General features: G+C 36.5%; 1 protein-coding gene across 2 annotated transcripts; it reads right to left on the bottom strand.

The window, feature by feature from the left end:
- Window positions 1-421: 421 nt before the first annotated feature.
- On the bottom strand, window positions 422-24,955 carry LOC131030406 (phosphatidylglycerophosphate phosphatase 1, chloroplastic/mitochondrial). 2 transcript variants are annotated; one of them, XM_057961236.2, is made up of 5 exons: window positions 24,234-24,948; window positions 12,216-12,293; window positions 2,303-2,376; window positions 2,056-2,163; window positions 422-975 (listed from the first exon to the last, which is right to left on the bottom strand). In XM_057961236.2, exons 1-5 carry the CDS (start codon window positions 24,772-24,774, stop codon window positions 865-867), a joined length of 912 nt encoding a protein of 303 aa, XP_057817219.1. In that variant the 5' UTR covers window positions 24,775-24,948; the 3' UTR covers window positions 422-864. The 2 variants fall into 2 exon arrangements, with proteins under 2 accessions (XP_057817219.1, XP_057817220.1); XM_057961237.2 differs by lacking the exon at window positions 2,056-2,163 and having other exon boundaries at window positions 24,234-24,955.

Genomic DNA, 24,955 nt, shown 5'->3' with positions numbered 1-24,955 from the left:
GAAGAATTGAATATAATTAAAATGGCCATTAAGAACATATTAACAATGACAAGTATTGAGATCGTATCATAAACATTAAGAACCTTTCTAAAATTGTGCTTTGCAAGAACTGTGAACCACTCTCTAGACTTGAGATCGTGATTGTTGCACCTTGCCACGTAAAGTATTTACATACCACATAAGATCTAAAACGTAATTTAACTGCAAATATTAATGTTAACTGACACAAACTTCCAAAGCAACAAATTATAGGTCTACATTTTGCCATGTAATATGCACACCCAAATATCACACAATATTAAATCTCCTATATTCTCCATTCCTCTACTCAATGGAAGCTCCAAAATAATTTATTAGAGAACTTAGTTGCAATTCTAAATGTGATATGTTGCATTCTCTTAAAACAATGGACAACTTACACTTTTCAATGTTCATCAAATTCAACTTCTTATAAATCTGTCAACAGGCTAATAATAAACATATATTTTGCTGTAATGCTTGCACCCTATCAAGTAAACTACTTTGACAACAGTTACATGATTTAAGTAGTAACTGTCCCGAGCCAATAATTAGTCAAATGCCATATATTAATCCAGACATTAACCTACAACATAGGAAATTTTTCCCCAAAAGCATGCAATAGTGGGATGGAAACAAGATCCATAAACCACTTGGCTCTAACAAGGATATAATATGCTAAGCCACCAAATTTGAAGATATCAACACTGACTAACTTTTCTTTCCGAAGAAAATTCTTTCCCTGCCTGCACAAAGCTTTTATAATGGACACAGCACCGTAATCCCAACAACCCATGTGGGAACATTCAACACACAAACTCAGCAGCCATAATTGAGAATTTTCTATCAATTAGGATCTCTAATGCATTCATGTTTGCTCGAAAGCAAATGATGACTTGCAGGTTTAAACCCTTTACGATACCAACACCGTACAAGAAAACTCTCCAACTTCCTTACCTGTCATTGAATTAATAAAAACTTGATTATTCACCATGAATTGCTAAGATTTCATCTAAATACTACTATCTCAAATGTCTTGGGCCCTTGGCCATAGCTAAAGATGTAGCTTATATTTTAATTAAAAGATCAAAAACCTAGAGATATAATGGTTAGTAAAATTCTTGTGGATTAAATAACTAAGATAGATGCAATTATTTCATTGTTTTCATACTTCCAATCTATCATGGATGTTAAGATGCTTGAGTATAATCTCCCTCAGAATTAGCTGATTAAGAAATTAGTCAGTCTATTTGAGCAGGTTTGTGGGGGTACTAGAAATTTTTAGTCAATTATATCCCATGTTTTGCATCGGTCAGCTGTAGTTTTGGATTTATAAAAAAAAAACAATCAACTATGCCACATGCAAAAGATATAAGGGCTAAAGCAAAAAAGTAGCTGAAATAGGCCATTAGATATTAGAGTAAGATAAGTTTGAGGAAGTTATCCTTTGCGCAAAGGTCTCTGGTGAATGTGCCTTGTCAAGTGCAGAAACCATGCCACACTCAAGAGACTCTCTGAACCAGAGTTGGTGCTCAGACCTCCTGAGGAATTCTCTTTTCTTCTATATGCTTCCTGAGTTGATATTTTAATAGTACTACATTTTTGCTTTTTATTTCTTCTCGTTGCAATTAAATCCTTGTTCTTTTGTCAGAACCTTGCATTTTTTGGGGGAACAGGTAGAAAAGATTCTTTCAATGAAGATTCGGGATTTTGAATTTCACTTCCTTATTCCAGATTTTATATTCAAACCTTGCAGTTATGACAAGTTTCAGCTAGGTTCATAACAACAGATATAAAGAAATGGCTTCCAAAAGAGTTGTTAGCACAACGACACTATTTAAGCAACCAATAAGCACACAACAATCACCTCGTTAGACCAAATATAAAATGTTCCATTCGAGCCAAGGCAATTGCTCATTTTGAGAATGCTGAACTAAAAAAACCAGATCTTGATGCCAGAAAAAAGCTGTCAGCAGCAGAAAAAGATAGAAAAAGCTGTAAATGGACAGAACACAGAGATAGGAAAGAAGACCATACTTGTCTCACAATGAAAGGCTCCCTAGCTAGAGTTAAAGGCTCTGTCAAAATAGTTAGAAATCCATTCCTATTGCCATACACAATATCTGTGAAGTGTCTATCACCAACCTGGAACGAACAAGAACATTTCACAGTTCAAATGCATTATAATTCACAACAGAAATGCATTATGGAACTTCTAAAATATTCAACAATAAGGCACTTCCATGAAACCTATAGAATAATCCTTGGTGTTTACTGAGCATACCATCACAAGCAATGAAGGATCATAACCAAAGTACTTTTCAATGTCTTTTGCATTTCCTGCAGGCTTTTTTGTTCCTGTGACCAACAGAATTTGCAATCAGTGGAAGAAACAGCAGGACGAATAAACATCATTGCACAAACTATTCACCTTTAAATTGGACACAGAATCTCCTAGTCATCAAATCAAATTCATATTTTACATGCAGATATCAGTATGCCTTTAGACAAAGTCAGACTTTATTTTTCAAAGACCAATATAAAGACATGCCGACAAGTATAAGGGCAATGGACTTCTAAGGGAAAAGATATCATAATATTTAAATGAATCACACTGCCGTAAATTTAAATTGAGCAGAGAGAATCTTTCAGCCATCAAATAATTAAATAGAGCATATTTACCAGCACATGCTAGTATGTCTTTAGTCACAGTAAAACTTGTCCTTTACAGACCAACAACAAGAGATGCAGACAAGTTTAATTATCCAAGGGTACTAGATGGCTAATAGAAAAGGTTGCATAATATTCAGCTGAACAAAAGCAATAAATGGTGAGTGGAGGTAGGGTGCCCCCTTGAGAGATTGTTTGTGCATTAAAGGCATGAATGATCTCTCAAAAGAAGAAGAGTGTTGTATGAGACATAGTAGAATGATTAGTTGATTACATGCATGGATTTGATTTGGATAGAAGAGATGGTTGGAATGATCTGTAGATTGATTGATTGATCAGATTGATGGGATTGATGGGATTGATTAACAAAACATGTGATCGGTTTGATTGCAGACTTTGAGAGTTTGTCTGTTGTTAATTTGATTTGATGGATGGTCTATGCTTTCTTTGTATCCGCCTAGGTATTCGATCTGCAAGGGATAATTTATTGCTTTGATTTTTAGTTTTTTGTGATTTTTTTTCTTTTTTTTAGGATTTTTTTCAATTTTTATTTTTTGGATTTTGAAATATTTTTCAACTTTTTTTGGATTTTTTAAGATTCTTTTTAATTTTTTAGGAGTTATTTATTTGGAATTTTTAAGGAATGTCTGGATTACTAATTGAGATAAAAGATGTGTCATGATTTATTCTCAAGCAAGATATATTTATTTGTCCCAATGTCTAGCAAGGCATATAACATTATGAATGTATGGAGGAGCTAGTGAAAGATGGAGGCAGCTTATTACGGAATCAGAGCTGATTTGGTTTCCAAGGACTGTCTTGCGAGGTGACCACATGTTTATCCAAGCTAGGGGACTGGATATAGCAAGGTAAGGTAATAGCTCAATGCAATGAATGGTATGTGGTCCATAGGCATGGATATATCAAGAGAATTCTAAAAAAACATGTTTTGCATTTTATATCCCTAGTTTTGCTTAAGATCAAGGGATGGATATGCATAGGATGCAGATAGGATTGGATAAGATAAGCAAGATCAAGAGTGATAATGGATGATGGAAGTAAGAAATGGATAAGATAAGGGATATGAATTAAAGAGTGTGAATAAGTTGAAGCAAATAGGATGTGTGCTGCTTATGAAGATCCTTAGCCTTGTCAAGATCAAAGGTGGAAAAGGGAATATAGATGTAGATAGGGTAATGGACATTGGAGGATGGGTAGTGGACGAAGGATAAGGGGAATATAGATGTAGATAGGGTAATGGACATTGGAGGATGGATAGTGGATGAAGGACAAGGGGAGATGTGGCAGGAAGGATAGAGAGTGGATGAAATTTTCCCCCAAGTATAGAGGTCTCCATTTGCAAAAGGGGCAATGTGGAAGTCGTCACAACATCTAGTGCTGCTTGAATAAGTGTTCCTGAACATTTCAAAGATAGAGACCCAAACCACACTTAGAATCTCCCGAAAATTCAACCAAACATATCTAGTGACTAGGAAGCATACTCAAAAGGGAAGAAGAATCCCAAACTGGATCAAGGTACTTAGTCTTTGATTACCCATGTGTGTGCAAGTGGGTTTATTCCGGCTCATATGACCATTGTAATCCTTAGAATCCAACATGACTAACTACGTGAGTCACCCTGACTTCAAAAGCATCCTGGATTGAGCCTCGCTGCTAGCAGACATAAATAGTCTCGATGAGATTATCACTATAATCTTGTGAATATTGCTCCATTGTTGGTCAAGCGTCTATAGCCCCCATGGAGTTACTCGCATGTTCCCAAAGCCAAGCATTTGATATTTCATTTCATCCTTCTTTTGCTTTTCTTTTTCTTGCTCATTCTTTTGTTTTGGTCTTTTGATATTGTTTTTTCTCTTGTCATTTATTATATTGTGCGTTGACTCGTAAGCAATGAAGCTCACATAGGTTAGAGAATTACAGTGTTGTTGAAGCAGGATTTTAGATTTTTCACTACCCATGTCTTCACCTAAGAAACCACAATGACATAGAGCAATTGATTAAGTACGTGAGATATAGTAATTAGAAGACGTTGGTATCAAGATACAATAAGTGATTCTCTTCCAAGTCAAATACAAATCCTAACCAAAAGATAATGTTAAAAGAGGAACAACCTCGGATTTTGAAGCATTTCATGAGATAAATATCTAGGGAATGGACTTGTGAAGTTTTCACACATCGACCCATTGCAAATGGGGACACCCCCCCTTTTTTGCTTTTTAGGGTAGTGTTTTGGCATCTTAAGGTTTTGTCTCCAATCTCTAGCCTCTACAAATGAGTCAAGTTTTTCGAAATTTGGAGTCGTCGTTAAAATCAATAAGGAGTGGTCAAAAGTGTGTTTTGATGCTACAGATGTGCCCTAATAGGTCGAAGGAGTAGAATCGCAATTTCTCGTTTTTGGCATTTTGGGGCCAATCCAGGTACCTACTTTTCCAGTCTGCTTTTTGTTTTTTTCTAAAAATAGAAAGTTGTTTTGCTTTTTTCGAGAGCATAGCTGGTCATCAGGTCAGGAGAAATGTCAAGTCAGGAAAGTTCTTCCAATAAATCAAGTATGAAAGAGCTTTCAAATCCAGAGGATGTCTTCCAAAAAGCTAATTGGAGATCACAAGAATTTGACTAAGTCTGGAACTTGGATCTAGAAATTCCTCGTTCGAATCATGAAGAAAACCTATCCATGGAGGAATTTCTTGGTCCCATTTGAAGTCCAACCAAGGAAATCATAAAAGTCTTGATCAAATGTCAAGGTTCACTCAATAATGGAGAAATTTCCAGGGCTTCATTAAGTCCGCCTAGGAAAGGTGGCAAAATTTCCAAGCCATTGCCATGTCCGCCCTCCTTAAGGTAGAAAATTTCTAAGAATCCTTGAAGTCCGCCATAGGAGTGGGTGAGAAAAACAGTTGAGTTGGCACTTCAAGAAGGGAAAAAGTCAGAAATTTGGGATAAGTGTGGCAGCATGCCGAACATTTACAATCAAGATGCAAAGTCTGCTCAAGGCACATGAAATTTCCTTGACCTCATAGCAAGTCCGCCCTAGGCAAGGTTGAAGAATTCCTAACTAATGCTGAAGTTCGCCCTTGCCTTGTGGAAAACTTCCCTTTCCATGTGTCAAGTCCACTCTCTAGGTGAGTAAAGTTCCTTGTCCTACTACCAAGTCCGCCTAGGCAGATTGGAATAATTCCCTATCAACATATCACGTCCACCTTAGCGACTAGGAAAAATCCTTAAGTCATGATGAAGTCCGCCCTAGGGTGGCATAAACTTCTTTGTGCATTAGCCAAGTCCACCCAAGGAGTGGGTGTGAAAAGAGATTAAGTGTTGGAAGAAGGATAAGAATTTTGGTTAAGTATGGACATCATTTAATTTCTTATCAAGAAGTGAAGTTCGCCTAGCAAGCATGGTAAAAGTTCTTCACCAACACATGAAGTATGCCCATCTCAAGATGCAATCTTCCTTGTAAGCATGGCAAGTCCGCAAAGCATGATTGAAAACTTCCTTGGCCATGTGCAAAGTCCGCCCTTGGCGTTGGAAAACATTCCTAAACTCGTGGTGAAGTCTTCCCTTGGAAGGGTGAGCACTTTGGTAGTAAAGGAATCAGAAAATGGTTAAGCGTTGCCATATTAATGAAGAGAAAAGAGTATTAGGACATGGTAGAATTCCTCATCAAAGTCCGCCCTAGGAGTGGATGAAAAATGAAAGAAAATCAGAAAATGGTTAAGGGTGAATACTTGGAGAAGGAAAAGAGTCGAAATTTTTGAGACATGGGAAAGTTTTCCTTGTGAACATACAAAGTCCGCCCCTCCCCTTGGCAAACATTCCTTGCACACACCTCAAGTCCGCCCATGCCATGGCCAAACTTTCCTTGAACACTAGCAAAGTCCGCCTAGGCATGTAAATTCAATTCCAAATCACTTGCAAAGTCCACCCTAGGAGAAAAAGTTTTGGCAAGTTGAAAAAGTGAATAAAGCAAGGAGGAAAACAAAAAAACAAATTGCCCAAGAGGATTTTGGAAAAAGGGTTGAAATTTTATTTGATTAAAACACAAAAGCTAGGCATGAGAATCCACCTAACCCATGAGAGGGAAAAATTTGAAATTAGCAAAGTATTGGAAAAAGGGAAAAAACAATTAAAGCAAGAATTCGCTTAAGTTTGAAAAGTGTTGAAGAACTTGAAAAGGAAATAAAGCAAAAAGGTTTCTAGAAAGAAGCAAAGAGAGAAAATTGCCTTGAGTTTTAAATCGAAAAAAAAAAAAAACAAGGAGGTTCGACCTGAAGAAGCAAATCATGACCACATTCATTGCCATTAAAACTCTTTAAAACACAAAAAAGCAAGGCCAAGCAAGCTCGAATTTCCTATAAACATAGCTTTGGCAATTCACTATTCACAAGTTGCATCTCATACTTGAAAATTGGAGCTCTTGGAAGAATTCCTTTCAAAGCAGATTTCAAATGAACTGCAGATGCCAAACAGTTTCTAAGGAGGAAATCAGACATTTAAAGTCATGGAAGGAAATTCCTCAAAGCAATTAAGGAATTTCTTCAAAATTATCAGGTTGATAAAGGGTTTTAGAGACAGATTTCCAGAGTTTCCAACTTCAAGATTACCTTCCTTGGATCCGAATTCCTAATTTTCAGACTTGCACAGGGATTTTTCCACCTCAAATTCTTCAGATTTCACCAAAGAACAATGTTGTTTTTTGTGCTTTTTCAATTGTGGAGGAAGAAATTTCATAAATTAGACTTAATTTCTCACATTTCCAGAATTTTCCAAGTCTGATTTTAGCTTCCAGAATTTTTTCCAAGTCTGAGTTTAGCTTTCAGAATTATCCTAAGTCTAATTTTCACTAAAAGTTCATAATCAAACTTGAATTCATAATTTCCAAAGTTTTCCAAACTCTGATTTTTCATTCTCGGACTTGGCTACGTCTGATTTTGGGTCTGGTTTCAATAATTCAATGAGGAAAATCAGAGTTATCCTTCGAAATTCCCCCTTATTGATATAACTTGGAAAATTTTCATGACTTTCAGGTGGTAGATGTCAACTCAGGAAGGAATTTCCAAAAGGACGCAGATAAAGTTCAATAACAAAGGAACCGGTTGGAATGATGGTTCTACAATGCATGGAAGGACAACACTCACGCTTCAAGGTGGAATCCAAGCATTAAAGAAACAAAGAAGGAGTTACACTTCATCAAGACATTCAAGAAGATCAAGTCATCCAGGATGACAGGCTCTACATCAACGTTGGTCAAAAGATTCCACAAGAAGGAGCAGTAAGTTCAAGACACAATGAGAATGAAGAAAATGTTCTAATCATCTTGAATTTCCCTCGGAAATCCAAGTGTAAGGATCAATACAAGGAGGTAATCTTGGTTGAGGAGCGTTGCAACATGAAGTCAAGAGCTCCACTAGGGAATCCAAGTCCAAGGCATGGAATTTCATAATCAAGGAAGGAGGATAGTTTCAAAAAAGCTAATCAGAGTTAGAAACTTGATCATCCAAGATGATGCAATTGGAACAATGATTGCATCTCAAGAGATATTGCCTAAGGTATCACCACTTCTTCATAATGAGGAATCAAATCTGCAAGGCAAGCTGAGGTGGCCTCCCATCACCACTTCTTCATAATGGGGAATCAAATTTACAAGGCAAGCTGAGGTGGCCTCCTAATCATCAATCAGCCAATCCAAGGGTCCCAAGTCAGACATGTCCTGAAGCAATGAACTAACTCAACAAGTGGAAGATATTAAATGGCTCCTACTTTCTCATTGGTTATCCAAAACATTGTAATTTCTCATTGGCCAAAAGGAGTTTTTTTGCAATTAACCCACCCTAATTAGGGCTTTAATGTTTTAATCTTGGCCATTGATCTTGAATCAATCTGGACCGTTGCTTTGTAATGGGGTGCCTATATAAACCATCCTCCTCTCATTTGTAGAGGGGGAGATTTTTAAGAAATTGTTGTAGTGATACTTCTTAAGTGCCAAGACATTATTCATTGTTCAATTGTTGGTGAATTTTGTCTACTTTTGCAAGTTAGCATGGTTTCTTGGCTCTCAATAGAATAGATTTTATTTTCAAGTTGTTAGATTGAATGAAGGATTTGATAGAATTGCTTTAATATGGAATGGATGTGTTCATACTTTTGATAATTGGATGATTTTCAATTATTGTGCAAAGTTAGCATGAACCAATAAATGAAAACTTAACTTCTATTGCTATATTCATTGTTCAAAGTGTTGGTGAATATGAGAGATATGAAAATCTTTTAAAATTCCTTAGAAGATAGCACTAGTCTTGTGTAGTTGTTTAATTCGGCGAAGTAAGAATTGGCTTTAATTCCACTTTTGCAATTTTTGTCTCCAAAGTTCATAGGATTAAATTAGGATTAAAATTATCTTTCTAAACCCTCACCCTTTTTCCTTTGTTTTCAAGTCTTCGTAGAAGTAGGATCAAAAAGAACTTATTGCAAAATCATTTTTACAAGTGTTTGGAATCAATAGAATCCTTTGATTGATTCACTCCTTGAACAGCTATGTAAGCCCCCCTTGAGATTACCAGCATATCAGAATGAACCAACTGAGACTATCTGCATGAATTTGGAACCTTGGAGTCGTCTTTGTGATCACACAATCCATCTATTTAGCACATAGAAGATTTTGATCAAAAGAGAATAAGATATCTCTGGGTATTTTATTCTGAGTTGCACGTGCATAAAAAACATACCAACGGGATTGAACATGAGATTGAGCGTGGGCGAGCGTGTGACAAACTAACACAAATGCCTATTTCACAGATGAAGGATTTATGCAAAGGATTGAATGGGAGGGATGGAAGGATGGAAAATAGGTGTTAAATAATAGATAGGATGTTGGAAGATTTGCATAAGGATAGATGGAAATGTCTTCAAGATCAACGTTAGCACACACCTTGAGAGGTGGTGGAGTGATGGAGGACAAGTGGATCTTGGATTTTGAGCTTTTGATAGAGGAGTGGATGTGGAATTAGGGACATAAAGACCCAAAATGGATGAAGGAAATGATGGAAGAATAGATTTAGAAAGTGGGAGATGTGTAGATGGACGATTGAAGGAAGCTTTTGGAACAGCAAGTCTAGATGCCCATTTTGATTTTTCTTTGGGATGCAATGCTTTTATGGGAAACCACATTGATTTTGATTTTTCTTTTCTTTCTGGTTCTTTGGAACACATTGCATCTATGAGCAAATTAGGAATCCAAATAGATTTGGATTTTTCTTTTTGCTTAATGGGCCTTTGTGGCCTTTTGAATATTGCCTTTTCTTTTGGATCAAATTTTTCTTTGATTTGACATGTCTTTCAGATTGGACATGTTGATCTTTGGATGTATATGGATTTTTGGACTTATGGATCTTATGCTTTACATCCAAATTGCTTCCAAAAGGAATGGGATTCGTGGATGAATAGGAACAAATGGAGGTCTTTTGGATAAGTTGATGTAGGTAGATGGTTGGAAGGTGCTCAAAGATGTGTACCTTTGCTGATCTTGATTTATGACAGGGTAATTGGATTGTGAGCTAGGGATCATATTGATAGTGAATGAAGGGATGTAAGGTCCTAAGATAGATGGAAGGGACAAAGGCTTTGATTTTAGGATAAAAGGACCCAAAATGGATTTGGAGGATAGGGCTGTGTATGCTTGGATTTAGATAAATGAATGTGGTATTTAGCAGTGTTCCACGGGGACGCGTCCCCCCCTTTTTGGCCACGGCTCGGAGACGGGGATGGGGGGATGAGGACACGACGTCCCCCGCCGTCCCGCCACCGCCACCCAAGCACCACCGGAGACAGGGAGACGTCTCCGCGATGCCCCTTGACCCCAACTTGGGGGCGCTGCCCCCAAACCCCCGTCGAAAAATATAGGGGGAAACCACACTAATGGAAGTAGGGAAAATTTAACCTCCGAGTCTGATTAGGCTCCATATAACAACATAACTAGCATTGAAGAAATATTGGTATTTAGATTTAGTATTTCAAATTTCCTATAGTTTCATTTGAAATGTAATTCTTATACTATTATACTGTCATACATCTTTTCAAAACTAGTTTTTCAAGTACTATATGTATATGTATAACTATATCAACACCACCACCCCGCCAACCCGTTGCCGCTGTCCCCCCGCCATCCCCAAACTTCGGCCCTTGGTCCCCCCATCCTGGAAACCCATCCCCCCGTCCCCAACGCCGGTAGAACACTGGTATTTAATAGGGACACCAACGTTTTGAGAGAGCTATGTAGCCAATGCCATGATAATTGGGATTTGCTTTGATATGAAGGGGTTCTAATATACCTTGTTCATGTAGGCCTAACCCTTTGCCTTGATAATGCATGTTTTGACAATTCTTTTTAGCAATAGGATACTTGTTGCTTTTAAAACAAGACGCGAGTCCATTTTGAGGAGGATATGGTATGGAAGAAACAATAGGATCATGAAGTAGAACGGATTGGATGGAAGTGGAGGAACCCATTTGATAGGTAAGTGGTTCATGACTAGCTTTGATAGGGGTGATGGGATCTTGAGGTGAATTAGGATTATGAGAGGGATTAGGACAAGGAGACGAAGGGATACCTTGATCTTGATTAGGAGGATCATTGGAGTTTGTTAGGGGGATCATTGGAGTTTGAACTGGATCATTGAAGGAGATGGAAGGGATATCATGATCTTTCTGCATGACTGAATTGAACTTGTTTTTGTTACATATCTTAAGGAAACATTAACATGTGTATATAATCTATGCACATGTTATTGTGGTCCAAAACATATCTTAAACTAAAGTCAGACTTGCCAAACCCTAAAAATGATGGGGCAAGTAAAGATCATTTAATTGCACAAATGTTTACAAGGCAAAACATTCTTTTAAATGGCAGAATAAACTCAGCCATTTAATCATTCTTATGTTCTTAATCTACTGCTCATTCTCAAAGTGTGAGAAAAATGAAAACAGAAAAAATAAAAGGAACTTATCTCACATAACTCTTGAAAGTTGAAACAATAGTAGCAGTAAACAAAAGTACACTAAAGCCAACAGAAAATGTCAAACAAGGAAAAAAGGAACCAAGCAAATATGGCTATCCCAAGGCAATCAATTGCAAATTCACAAAACTCCCTGAATATAAATTAACAGCAATAAAAATTAAAAAGATACTTCCTCCTCCAATAGATGAGTACCAAATTGAAAGCTGTGATGATCAGTTCTAATCATAAACTCCCAGCAGGTGGTAAAAGAAAAATAAAGCAGTTCTCAAATCTATAGGTGCCTTTCATCTCTTTTACTGAAGAAAGAATTGTGTTTCAATAGAATAGAATTGCGTTTCGATAGAAAAGAATTGTGTTTCAATTGAAATTAGAGATAAATAATATACCATTCAATCTAGTTATACAAACATGTTGTAGATTAAAATTTGATCAACCTCATTACCAAGACTTTATAATATCATCTGCAAAAATTACTAGAATGGAAAGCAGTGACCATACCATGTCTTATAACAGGTATTCCAATAAGCTTCTCCAATGCATCTGCTTCTGAACCATCCGGATCATATTGATAAAGCCCTGCTCTGTCAATGCATCAAAGAAGAATATGATTATCACTCAAGAATGTTTATGCTAATATATATCAAGAAATAGGACTGAAAAAAGGCATTCTTCTCAAGTGTTCAATATGCCTGCTCTGATCATACGGAATGAACTCCAATAATATATCATAGAAGCTTTCACAATGGAGACCCATGGTCAAATCCCAATGAAACGTGTTAATTGCTTAAGTGTACAAATTGAATGTTGAGTAGGGTATATTACCACATCCAATTATAGATGTGGTGTAACCCAATGAACAAACTCAGGTGCTTGAGCAGGGTGAAATCAATGAAAGAGATCCCCCTTGGCCATGACATCTAAGCTGAAGGTTGCCTCAAACGGATGCTCAACCCATAAAAAAATGTACTCGCTCATTCACTCAAAAATGGGATTGCCATTTGATATTTTCCACTCCCACTTGATCAAATCTGTTGAAAACAGATGAGGAAGCTACATGTACAAAGAAACTATTTTGTCCTAACAGGTGGGTAAAAGGAGAATTGAGTACTAATGAGTTACCAAACCCCACTACGTTTCCCATGCCTGGAATCAAGGGCTGGCCAATCTACACAGAAATTGTTTGCATGGGGCAATAAAAACATATGTGAAAGCTAGATGAAGATAGATATTATATTTCTTGGCAGGTGGATGAAAAGAGTTTGCAAGTCACTAACCATCTCTATTCTCTCAAACCACGATATGTGAGTGAATTACAAAAAAACATTTATAAAGTAAAAAAACTGTTGGAAAACTAGATGAATGTTGAAACTATCTTTCTTGGTGGGTGGATAAAACAAGCTCACAAGTTACTAACCATCTCTATTTTCTCACACCACAATTTGCAAGTGAGACAACTATAAACACAATTAAGCCATGCAAATAAAGTAAATAAGCATATCATCAACATACATGACTTGGGAACAATTGCTATTACATCGATACATGTTAAATGACAATAAGTGCAGAAGGACTCTCTTTATCAAGCACTATCTATTATGATACTTCATCTCACACTACTAAACATGGCAATCTCTCCTATTTGGAATGGCGTGAATCCCATTTTATCATTCAACATTATGCCTCTAGATAAAAATCTGAGAGCTCCTCATTGACACTGATTAACTCCACCCTTTATTACCCTTTGATTAACCCACTCTAAATTTATCTGATTGTAAACATTTATTCTCCATCTTTGATGTATAGTGAATCGAACAAAGTGTCAAAGAATGTCTGTGAGAGTATAAGTCACTCATAAACTGGTAATAAATAATAAACATGCTCCAATACAATTAATGGTCCAGCAAGTCAACCAAAAAGATAATTCTACTGTGTCCAATATAGCTTTGGTTTATGTGCAACAGTGATAAAATCGGACCATTGAAATAAAACCTGTCCATCTATGATTGGAATTGTATCAACTATCTGTTGATGGAAAAAAACCAGTCACCCAGCGATCAAGTCCAAACGAAAGTAACACAAGCACAACACATCACAATTCATAGTAAACAGACAGAAAGGATTATTATTATTATATCCATGAGTAACAACTCTATTGTGTTCCATGCATCATAGATTTCACTCTTTTCCCCCTTCTCTCAATCAAGCTCACTCGCCTGAGGACACACTACCCCAACTTCTATTTTGAGCTCTCACCAACCCAGGATAATTGCACGCAAACTACCTTCTGCATTACCTCTCAAAGTGCTCCAAATCTTAGCCAACCACTCTCATCAAACTCTGCAAGACCACAACAATGGTTCCTCTCCCTATCCACTTGTTGCCAACCTCCAACTATGCAATCTGTTGCCACGTGAACTTCTAGATACTCTCAAGTACATTAACCTACTCCGTGTGTGCTATCACACCAGTCAAGACGCTACTCCATTGCACCTCATATTACAGTCAACTCGTGTTTCTCCAAGTTTTAAAGACAGAGGAATGCAAAAACGTGGGCATGCAATTTCATGAACTACAAAATCTTTGCTAAATTTGAGGATGATAGTGGTACAGAAGGGAACAGCTATTTAAATGAGTTAAATAAACTAAGAGTAGCAAACAAAATTCAAAGTAAAAAAGTAATATGCTGAATTTGCAATGGCAATCTTCCCCCTTTATCTTTTAAGGGGTTTTAGCTTTTTTATCCATCCAAACTAATGTTTTCTATTGTTACACACCAAATGGAGCAGGCTGTCAAAATTCTGTGGGTGCCATACCCACCAAGTCCCCAAGAATTTGGGATGTCACCTAGACCCACCAAAACCTATCTCCATAGAACATTGCCACTAATGTTTCTTCATTCTCTACTAGAGTCAAATAACCAATCCACAACCTCCAATGATGTGTTCATATCTTCCTCTACCTGTAGAGACCCCATCAACCTTCATGACAATTGAGCATGCCAACTGTCAAGAACCACAATAGGTGACCCTCACTTGAGGTTGTCACCAAGCATAGAATTGCTACTCTCAATATATCCCATGCAAGGCCTTATTCATTTGAGAGATTCAAAACTACTCTCTAGCCAACCACAAGACTGAATCTACAAGCCTGCATAGTGTGGGAAATCCAAGACAGCCTTCTAGCCTACTTCGTGACAACCCCTGCAAGACCAAAATTGATAACCCTAAAGGTGCATCAATTATGGATTCCCAGGTTAACTCCTCTCTACAAATCTCAGCAAACTAGTCTATAAGAATCAAATCACATGCAGCAATATGTAATTCAAATTACATGGAGGAGATAACAAATAATAGAGCAAAACACACAAGATACAGAACACAAAACACAAGCATTCATCTGGAGAATACCCAAAACGGGTCAAAAACTCCAAGAAGGGAATGTCACCAACACCACATTACTATCTATTGTCAGTACATGGGGTAAGATGTCATATTCAATAGTCTTTTAGAGTTGTACAATGAACCAACACCCTCCTCAATCTCCACTATACTCTTTCAATCACAATACTGAATACTCTAAATACAACTTTCATTTTGCTGTCCTACAATGAAAGTCTTCTTGCTTGCCCCATCGAACCCATCATTCCTTTTCATTGCTGCCCTAAATACTTCTTTGGTTGCCGGCAATGGAAACTTCATCATTTGGGCCTGGCAGCACTCACCCAACATAACCATTCCAACTATTTGGTTGAACCCCACATGGACAAGACAAATGACCTACATCTTGACCATAAAGGCCACCAAAAGAGATAGGAATGGTCACTCGCCAAGGAAGAATGCAAATTGTCATAGCCTCTAGCAATTAAACAACCATGTGTGATCATTCTCTTAACCTCCTTCTACCCTAACAACCTCCAACATGTTTAATTGGTTAAAATTGACCTAGAGTAAACATATGCAAGGATATTCAACTGCACAACTTCATTTTGATGTTTTGGAACACCACCAAGATGCCTATAGAATTGAACTCCAACCTCAAATTCATGTCCACCTTTACTAGAATTCCCTACATTACTGAAAGTTTGAAAGCAATATAAATCACTTAACAAAACAACTGCAACAATAGACTTACCTCCAAAGTTACCCACATGTTATCGCACAATTGAAGCAACTTCCAACACACTTCTAGAAACCTGTTGGAACCTACAGCAGCCCAAGCAACACCTACAACACTAATAGAAATGGCATACAAGTAAACTCTCCTATGGATCAAGACGAACTCAACTATCCATACTTACAAATCTCCAAATCTATGGATCAAGACATAATCAATTACATATTTCCCATGGATGAGACATACTCAACTATCTGATCTGAACAAGGCATAAAACTTCCAAGCCCTCCCTTGCTCCAGGAAGGGACATAAATGCAGAATTGGTGCCTGTTATGCAATGTACAATATCTCAACAAGAAGCTAGCTCAAAATGGAAAAGATTCATCCAACCTCCTATGTCCTTCAACCTCCTTTATGACTCTATTACAATTTAACTATCAAATGCAACATTCAATCCTTCGAAAGCCTAGTTAGGCATAGCATGAATGGCTCTGAGATTACAAATCTATATGATGCATAGCAAAAGGATTGTATGTTGGATTCCACTGACATTGCACCCAATTAAAATATCCACCTTATTTCTTCATAGACAAACAAAATGCTATATGATACTAGTTTTTCCAAAATAATATTTAAAATGATATGCATTTGCTTGTCAAGCATTCCCATTACAACCAACTATACAAACTCCATACAGGAAACAACTCTCACTTAACGACTAACATCATTAAATACTAACAAAAGCTAACATGATTATTTTTTATAAACTAAACTAACCTAAACTTTACTACCAATGTAATGTAAACTCAAATATTTTAGGGATTTTTAAGCAAACAAAGTGGATTATTGAAGACCACTTGGACATGCACCAAGGAAACTACACTATAGATTGTACAAACTCCTTTGTATTGCCAAATGCGGGATAAGTCGTTTTGAATTTCTGCTTAAAATAGGATTTGGTGGGACTCAACAAATATGATATAGAGCTAGCTCATTAATCATATTGACTAATGAATGACTCCTAGGACAACCTATAAATGTGTGATTTGACTTTAAAGTTTAAACACATGACTTGCTAGAAAGCTTTTGCATCTGAATGTGTTGTGTCCATTAAACATCCTTCACAAAATTGCTCAAGGTTTAGAAGATCCTTCTAATTCACTCCAAAACACGCATGCAACAGATTAATAGAAGTATTAAGTTTGACTAAAAAAATTAGACTTAAAGTTTGAGCTCAAAGCCCAACTCCAAGAGTGCTTCCCCTTGATCATTAGAAAGAGCCTACCTCATATCAAAGCTACCGAGAAAGCTAGCTAAGAAATTTGTGGAAATGAGCATTTGAAAAGAATATAGTCTACCTCTTAAGACATAGCACATATCATGAAGGCCCTCAAAATCTCTTCACTTAAGCTATTTCTCTATTACAATCTTTCCTTTCACAACTACCTGTGAAAACTTTTTCCTTCAGCCCAAGCTTGAGAATCCCATACCTTCCTTTACACTTCCACCCTAGAAACAAGTAGAGTTACCACAATTAATATATTGTATCCTATCACTAGATTATAAACTCCATACACATTAAGTTTAGTGAAGCTTGTGCAATTGATTGCTTGATGAATTCTTAAATTGTGCAAGCACTAAAAAAGGAATGATTTTGATTGAAAAACACCTTGCATCTTTGCAATGTACTATTCAATAAGAACAATCCTACAAATTCTATAGTCACTTTTTTCTCTAGACTTGGAAAGCCAAATACTATAACTCACAACACAAATTGGTCGGTACTCCTTGTGCCAAGCATCCTCCACAAGTTCAGCCCTCTCTCCATTATCTATGTTCCATTCATACATGGCGATTCTAGAAGCCCTACAAATATTGATCAAAATGAACAATGGAAACCCATTTTGTTTTGATTCCAAAAATGCCCTTTAAACTAGAAACCTAGCATGAAACACATCATTCCAAAGAGTTGATACTTTTAATAAGGTTATCATAGTGAGATCTCTTTCAACATTCTTATTGTCTAATTGTCTTGCAAATTATAGGATTTTTATAAATTGTTACTAACACTTGTACCCTCAAGATTTTCTAGATAAAAACCTTTTGACAAGCAACCAAAGGAAACTTCCTTTGTCCTTGACACCTTGCCATATTGGAAAACTTATATGATTCTATTTATCTCTTAAAGATCTTCATTGAGCCTTGCCAAAATGAAAAACCAATACGAAGGAATTAATTAAAGGGTAGATTTAAGCAAATTCAACCATATAACAATGGCAATCACTTCCCCTTGAAACTACTCAACATATTTGTTGAATTCATCTACAAGGCATTCCAACATAAGAATCGAGGAGACGTGCCATTACGAATCCCAAAATCTAAGAACTATTTTTGCTCACTAAATTTCATATTAAAAGAGAATGTGTAATGTTTTCTTATGTTAAACAATTGACTTGAAGCCACACTATTTGTGTGCAAAGTTACTTTAATACATGCATGCTACTTCAAGGATCAGCTCAGCCACAATAATGATGTCATCTGCAAACTAGAGGTGGGGTAGTAAGGTCACTAGCCACAAGACATTAAAACCTTTCACATTCTACCTCCTACTATCTTTCTTTAAGGTTCTATCCAAAGATTCAATGAGAATAACATAAAGACAAGAGGAAGGTGGATTTGCCTTCCAAAAGCCTCTTAAGAACTTGGTAACAAAAAGAAAGAAAAATAATAATTAATTTTGGAACCAAAAACTTAAAAATTATGAAGCATTCCTTCACCCGTTCCCTCCACTTCCATGACAAGTGAAATATTTCTAACAATTTCCAGCGAAAAAGTTCAACAAAGCCTATCATACAAACCTCTTGAGAGCTTGGTAACAAAAAGAAAGAAAAAAATCCATTAATTGCTATAGTCCACCTATCATACAAACCTCTTGAGAGCTTGGTAACAAAAAGAAAGAAAAAAATCCATTAATTGCTATAGTCCACCTACAATTCATCTTCCAACGCAACAAATATAGCAAATGTACCTGAAATATTCCATACACTCCCTTCACTATCCACTTTCCTATGGACAAAAGAGGTTGGAGTTGGCCCTTTGAATCTTACACATAATAAGAAGAAAATGAGTATGGATTCTAAAAATTGTTAGTCTCCTAGCATAACCTTCGTCTTCTACTTTTGCAATGGCAACCATACCCATGTTATTCAAAGATATCAATTTTATTAATTTAGTGTATACTTTATGTCTTCTTCAGTACTTCTTGAGTAGGGGTTGGAATCCAATGGCAACCACTATTGTGGCATCCTTTTTAACATTTACATTCTTACTATCTACTCATTGATAGATTGCCAATGGTTTTACTATCTCCTTATTCTCACTACTTGCCTCTTTGCTATATATTTCAAATCTCCCAACTTGATCTCTCCTTCAACTCAAAGCATTCCATCTAAGAGTCCTTACCTTCCCCACCATAAATACCTCTTTTGAAGACTTCCATACCTAAGAATCTCCCAAGAAATCCTTCATAGATTTTTTAAGGCATTCTCCATCATTAACTCTTCTTCAATGATGAGTCATGACCTTCTATGACTTCCATGAAGGCACAATCTTTCATTAAATCCTCCTCAATAATGTCTTCTCCTTGCTTGTTCCACAGTTTACCATTTTTTAGGGTTCAATGTCTCCTTTTGCTTCTTTGAGGCACCCTCTCCTTGTTTGATGATTAGCCAATTTTCCTCCACCTTGTTTTTAATATATAGGTTTTCTTATTCTTTAGAAGGCCCTTGTCATCTAACTTTGGTTAGCTTTCTTATTGGCTTGGCTCTTCTACTTCTCTTACCAATGGGCACTTTCTACATTTGAAGGTAATGCATGTGCATTCAATTGGTTGAGTACACTCCAATCGTATTGCTTTCATGGTTATGCATTTTGGTAAGGAATGATCCGTCTCTAGTTACATGCAAAGTGGAACATAGTTTGACATTTATCTCCCACTAGTCACCTAGAAAATGAAAAGAAAATGTCCCATGAAGTTCCCCAAATTTTGACAAACATAAACCAACCAAAGTTCATTATGAAAACCATAGAATTGCAACAAAGTCAGCCATTTGTGACATCTCCTCCACGGGATCAAATCCCATATGCACCAGGGTTTCAAGAAGAAACCTAAATATTTTTAATGTTTGCTTAGATTCAGAATGTTAGCCTCACAAAATAACTTTCTCACTGTTTGGCATCACCTACTGTAAGACATTCATAATGAGTACCATTTCATGCTATTTTGCAACAAAAAAATGGAAAACAGTACTTGGAATTTGGCAATGTTAGAAAAGTGAAACATGAATATAGGAAAGGGATGGATGAATAGATTAACTGCTAAAACTTGTCAGAAGACTTCTTAAGGAAAGGTAAGAAACAGAGAATCAGCAGGAAACAGTATGAGAAAGACAAAAAATTCTTGGAGTGGTTGGATACTATATCAGAAGCTTTCAAAAACTCCTAGAAATGGCTTAATAAATACTTTTGAAAGCTGAACTCAAATGCGGGAAACTTATGAAAACTCCCAAAAATAGCTGGAAACAACATCAACAATATGTTCAAATTCTCCATCAAGAATTTCCAAGAGTTTTTAATGTAGAAAATGTGATGTCCCCTTTTTGTTGACATCAGTTCTTTAGTGAGGATTAGCCTATGACCCTGACCCTCGTAGGCTAATGGGATTGGTTAGAGGGTCTTTTGAGGATTGGTATCATCCCCAGTGTTCAGAGTACTTCAGTTTGGTCTTCATTTGGCATCATTCGGACATCATTTTCTCTACTTACTATTTTTAGTAAGTCTTGGGATGTTAGAGATGGACCCCTGCTATTTTTAGTAAAGGGGGTATGGTCATATGCAGTCTCCTCATGTTAGCTCCCAATTCAGATGACGTTCTAAAATACATAGTATTCATGGAGATATTAATGTTTAATTGGCTCAATTAAACATTAATTACTTGGAGATTATATTATTAAGTTATAAAATGACTCTATATTATAAAGCACTTAAATGAGGGTCTATTTATCATGAGAAGGGGGCCAAGTTTATTAATAATTTATGAGCACATAACCCAAGGTTTAATTACATTATTGATGCCAATGAAATATTATAACATTTTAATGTTAATTAAGAGCTTTTTGAAGAAGTTCGAACTTCTTGAGGAAATACAAGTGTGCAAAAGGAATCAAACTTCATTATGTGATTGGAGTTTTTGATTGAAGTTTCTCTAGAGCATTGAAGTATAGAATACCAAGGGTTTCTGCAGGATTCAAGGCTCGTTGGCATTGGAGAGCGTGGCTTCTTCATTGTAACAGCATATAGAGGGTGTGCGATATCATCTGATTATGCTTGTGAGAGTTGGCTTCATTCAGGAGTCAATATTGAGCTGATTGGAGGGTTTCTTTCAGAGTTTGTTTGCAGATTGAAAGGGATTATATTCAGAGATTTATTCGCTGCTACAGTACCCGTGAACAGTGCGCTGCAGTACCCGTGAATAGTAAACGCTACAGTACTAATACATTTTAGAAGAGTTGATCTACATAAATTCAAAGGGGTTTGAAGAGCGATTTCAGATTGTTGGAGGCTACATTTATTGCTGTTAGTACCACTCATTGGCACGTGGGAATTACATGTCTGTATGACAAGTGTTTGTGTTAATGACAATCTGCTGTGAGTGCATTTTGGTCTCTTAGAATGCATGCCAAATGTTCGTAGAAATGTCTAACAGCTGTAGATGCATATTTCATACGATTTCAGTCACACATTGTCATTAAAAGGTTAGTGGTAGGTGTTACATTGCATTCTCATTTAACTTCAGAATTTGATATATGTCCTTTTGAGTTCAATGAATGCATATTATCATCTCATGAATCAGAATATCAAAAAGAAACCACAATCAGCAAATACAAAAGTTTCATGACAAGTGTTTGACAATATTCCTTGAGCATTTAAATCAGAAATTTTCAATCAAATTTGGCAAGGGATATTACAGAAAATGTTTGGGGTTTTGGCTAATAGATTTATGGATGATTTCACTAGTGCATGTTTACATGTATATGTGCTAAATTTGGGCCCTTGACTCTGTGAACAAAAGCCCAAGCAGTTGTGGACCTCTGGTATTCCAGTAATGGCAATACAATAAATGTCCAGCCCAAGTACACAAAATACAAAACCCCTGAGGCCAATTAGTGATCAGCAGCACACAGGTTGGCATTGCTGGTCTCTAATTTAGTCCGGTCAGCTTGGTTTAAAACTTTAAGGGGGCACCCTTTAAGGTTTAAGCACACAACCAGTGGCCTTAGTCATACCAAAGCCTACAACTTGCATTTTCATTAAGATTTAAACATCTAATATTTATTTACATCTAAGTTACCAAACCATAATCAAAATTGGGTACAAGTACATAGGTATGGTGTGTCAGTATAACAAAAAAAATGTGAGGCTGGGTACATTCTGGGTATGTCCATACAAAAAACATATAAAAATCATAAATATGTACATATTTGAAGCCTAAAATTAGGAATTAAGTTCAGAATGTCGTATCATGCATATGCTAAACAAAAATACTATAAATATTACACATTTGAAATACAGAATACTAATTTAATATCAATTTGTCAAACTTGAATATCATTATAGATATTTATTATTTATTGTCCAATATTAAAATAAATTTTTAGTTAAAAATATACTAAATATATCCATAATCTGCATATAATAAGTATTATAAATTAAAAAATATAATAAAGATAAATCCTAAATTGTAACATATACTAAATTAAACAGTATATTCTAAATTTATAATTTATAATAAATTTGACTTTTCCTTAATGAATCCTAATTATAGGTTATATTATAAATTGATTCAAATTTTATTATCATATCCTTTTTAATTTTTTTGAACGATATATCATAAATGAAACTACCATAAGGTTATCATACACCGTTATTAAATAGCATGAATTTGTAACCCATATTGACGGAACTCAGCCCAACTGTTAGGAGAGGAGGACCCCCCTCAAACTTTGGTGGAATTGGTACGAAACAGGCAAGGAGGGAAATACCCACCCCTTTCCATTCATGGGCTCACCTGCTAAAATAAATATAGAGAATGAGGAAGTTTGTTTTTAGCAGAAAGAATATTATATACAGTTTTAATTTTTTAAATCGATTCAACATAAGGGATTTATCATACACAGTTTAAGTTCAAGCAGCGAGAATATCTGTTATGTGCGAAGTACTGCTATGACTCTTTTCCTGTTTGCATAGAAATCTGTGAATCAGATGAAATGCATATATTAATGAGAAAATGTGCTTTTCCTTGTTGCTGCGAGACTTCTCACACAAAATGCATAATAATGGCAGTTGTTAAGTGTTTGGGAATGGTCATTTAGGGTTTCACCGGTCAGGAGATAAAAAAATTGCTGGAATCAATCCAGAATCAAGTTTGAATTGCCATGTCGGCTTTTCAATTCCCTGGGTACGCTCTGCACCATTTCCACGCAATTCCAACCAATAAAACCGAACCCTGCCTGATTCCACAGGCGATTCGAATCCAAACACAAAACTGGTATGACTCGTACCTGGAAAAGCTGTTATTTCCAGCTGAATCAGAAACATAGCTTTACATTTAATATTCTAAGATCCACTGGAATTAAAGATGGTCAACTAGGATGGTGTGTGTGACTGGGTAATAAAGATGGAAAGTTAGCTCAATAAGGATCCGGAATGAACATACACTGTCAACCACGGGGCATGCTTCGGTGAATGTCGTACAAATGTATAAAAGCAAATGTACTAACACAACCAGGGAATGGCCCCCATATGTGTCGCTATATTGAGGAATCCAACAAACCTTATTAACCAACACTGGATGTGTGCTAAGAGACTGGGAATTCAAATGCGCAACAAGCTCGCTTTATAGGTTTATATTGCAATCTAACCCATAAAAGCACATTTCAACGTGATACATGTTTATAACTTTAAGCAGTCCCTCACTCAGTCTACATCATAAAGATAGGAAAACTGTTAACCTCACCCAATATTTAACAACAAAAGATAAGTTATCAAGTAGTGCTATTCAAACCAATTTTTTTTACTTGGAATGCAAAGGAAACCCTTATTACGTAATGTGATTGAAAGCATATGTTCTGGTAGCTTGATCCATGTTTAAATATTTTAGTAATACCTTATTCGGTCAACATGAAGATAGGGTAAATATAAGCTTCACCAAATATTTCCCAACGGAAGAGAAGTAAATCTATGCAAGACAAAAAAAAAACAATCTTGGAATGTAAATGAAACCCTTAAAAGTGCAAGGCGATTGAAATCATATTTCTTCTAGGAAATAGAAGAAATTGTATGTACCGGCAGAATTGCTGAGGAGAGCAATGTGGCCATCGAAAACAGATTTGCAATCTTGCAAAGAATGAGCGAGCGAGGGCCAGAGAGAGGGCGCGTAAGGAGCCGTGAGTGTGTTGTCCTTGTCGAACACGATCCCTTGAAACCCCTGCTTCTTCAACTCCTTCCAATCAATCCACCTTATATCCTGCACATTCAGATGGGGCAGAGCCAAATGCTGCTCCTTCAATATAACCTTGACGCTCGAAACAATGCCACGGGGATTGAACCTCTGACCTAGCTTACCCCACATTGTCTTACTAGTATTATTATCACCACTGTCACTTTCACTGCCCTCGCCCAGCTGTATATACGAGGAAGACGGTGGAGAAGAAGAACTCATATCCAGGAGAATCGAGGGTTTCAATTTAGGTTTGTTGTTCTGATTAGCACAACATCGTATTCGCAATTGTGGGTTAAGAGAAGAAGATAAAATGCATTTTGGAATTTTGTGATTGTGAGATATTTCACCGAGAAAGAAACGAGGAGGATTCAGAACTAGGAGCATCTCCGTCGCAGAACATGTATCGCGAACTGCGATATAAAATATGCTGCCTCAATATTTAATATAAAATGCCGTCCTGCCATTATCTGGATGATTTGCAACTACAGAACTACTATCATCAACATTCCATCTATCAAATAGCAGAATTATTTTTATCAATTTCGCATCCTCAAGTTACAATATA

The sequence above is a fragment of the Cryptomeria japonica genome, chromosome 7, assembly GCF_030272615.1.
Source record: "Cryptomeria japonica chromosome 7, Sugi_1.0, whole genome shotgun sequence".
NCBI classification, from domain to species: domain Eukaryota; kingdom Viridiplantae; phylum Streptophyta; class Pinopsida; order Cupressales; family Cupressaceae; genus Cryptomeria; species Cryptomeria japonica.
This window is presented reverse-complemented; position numbering and strand designations above follow the sequence as displayed.

Coding starts and splice junctions, on each gene's coding strand:
- LOC131030406 (XM_057961236.2), bottom strand. CDS start 24,774: ATGCTCCTAGTTCTGAATCCTCCTCGTTTCTTTCTCGGTGAAATATCT. Junction 12,294..24,233: donor TCTCCTCAGCAATTCTGCCG/GTACATACAATT, acceptor TTGACAGAGCAG/GGCTTTATCAATATGATCCG. Junction 2,377..12,215: donor AATACCTGTTATAAGACATG/GTATGGTCACTG, acceptor TGTTGGTCACAG/GAACAAAAAAGCCTGCAGGA.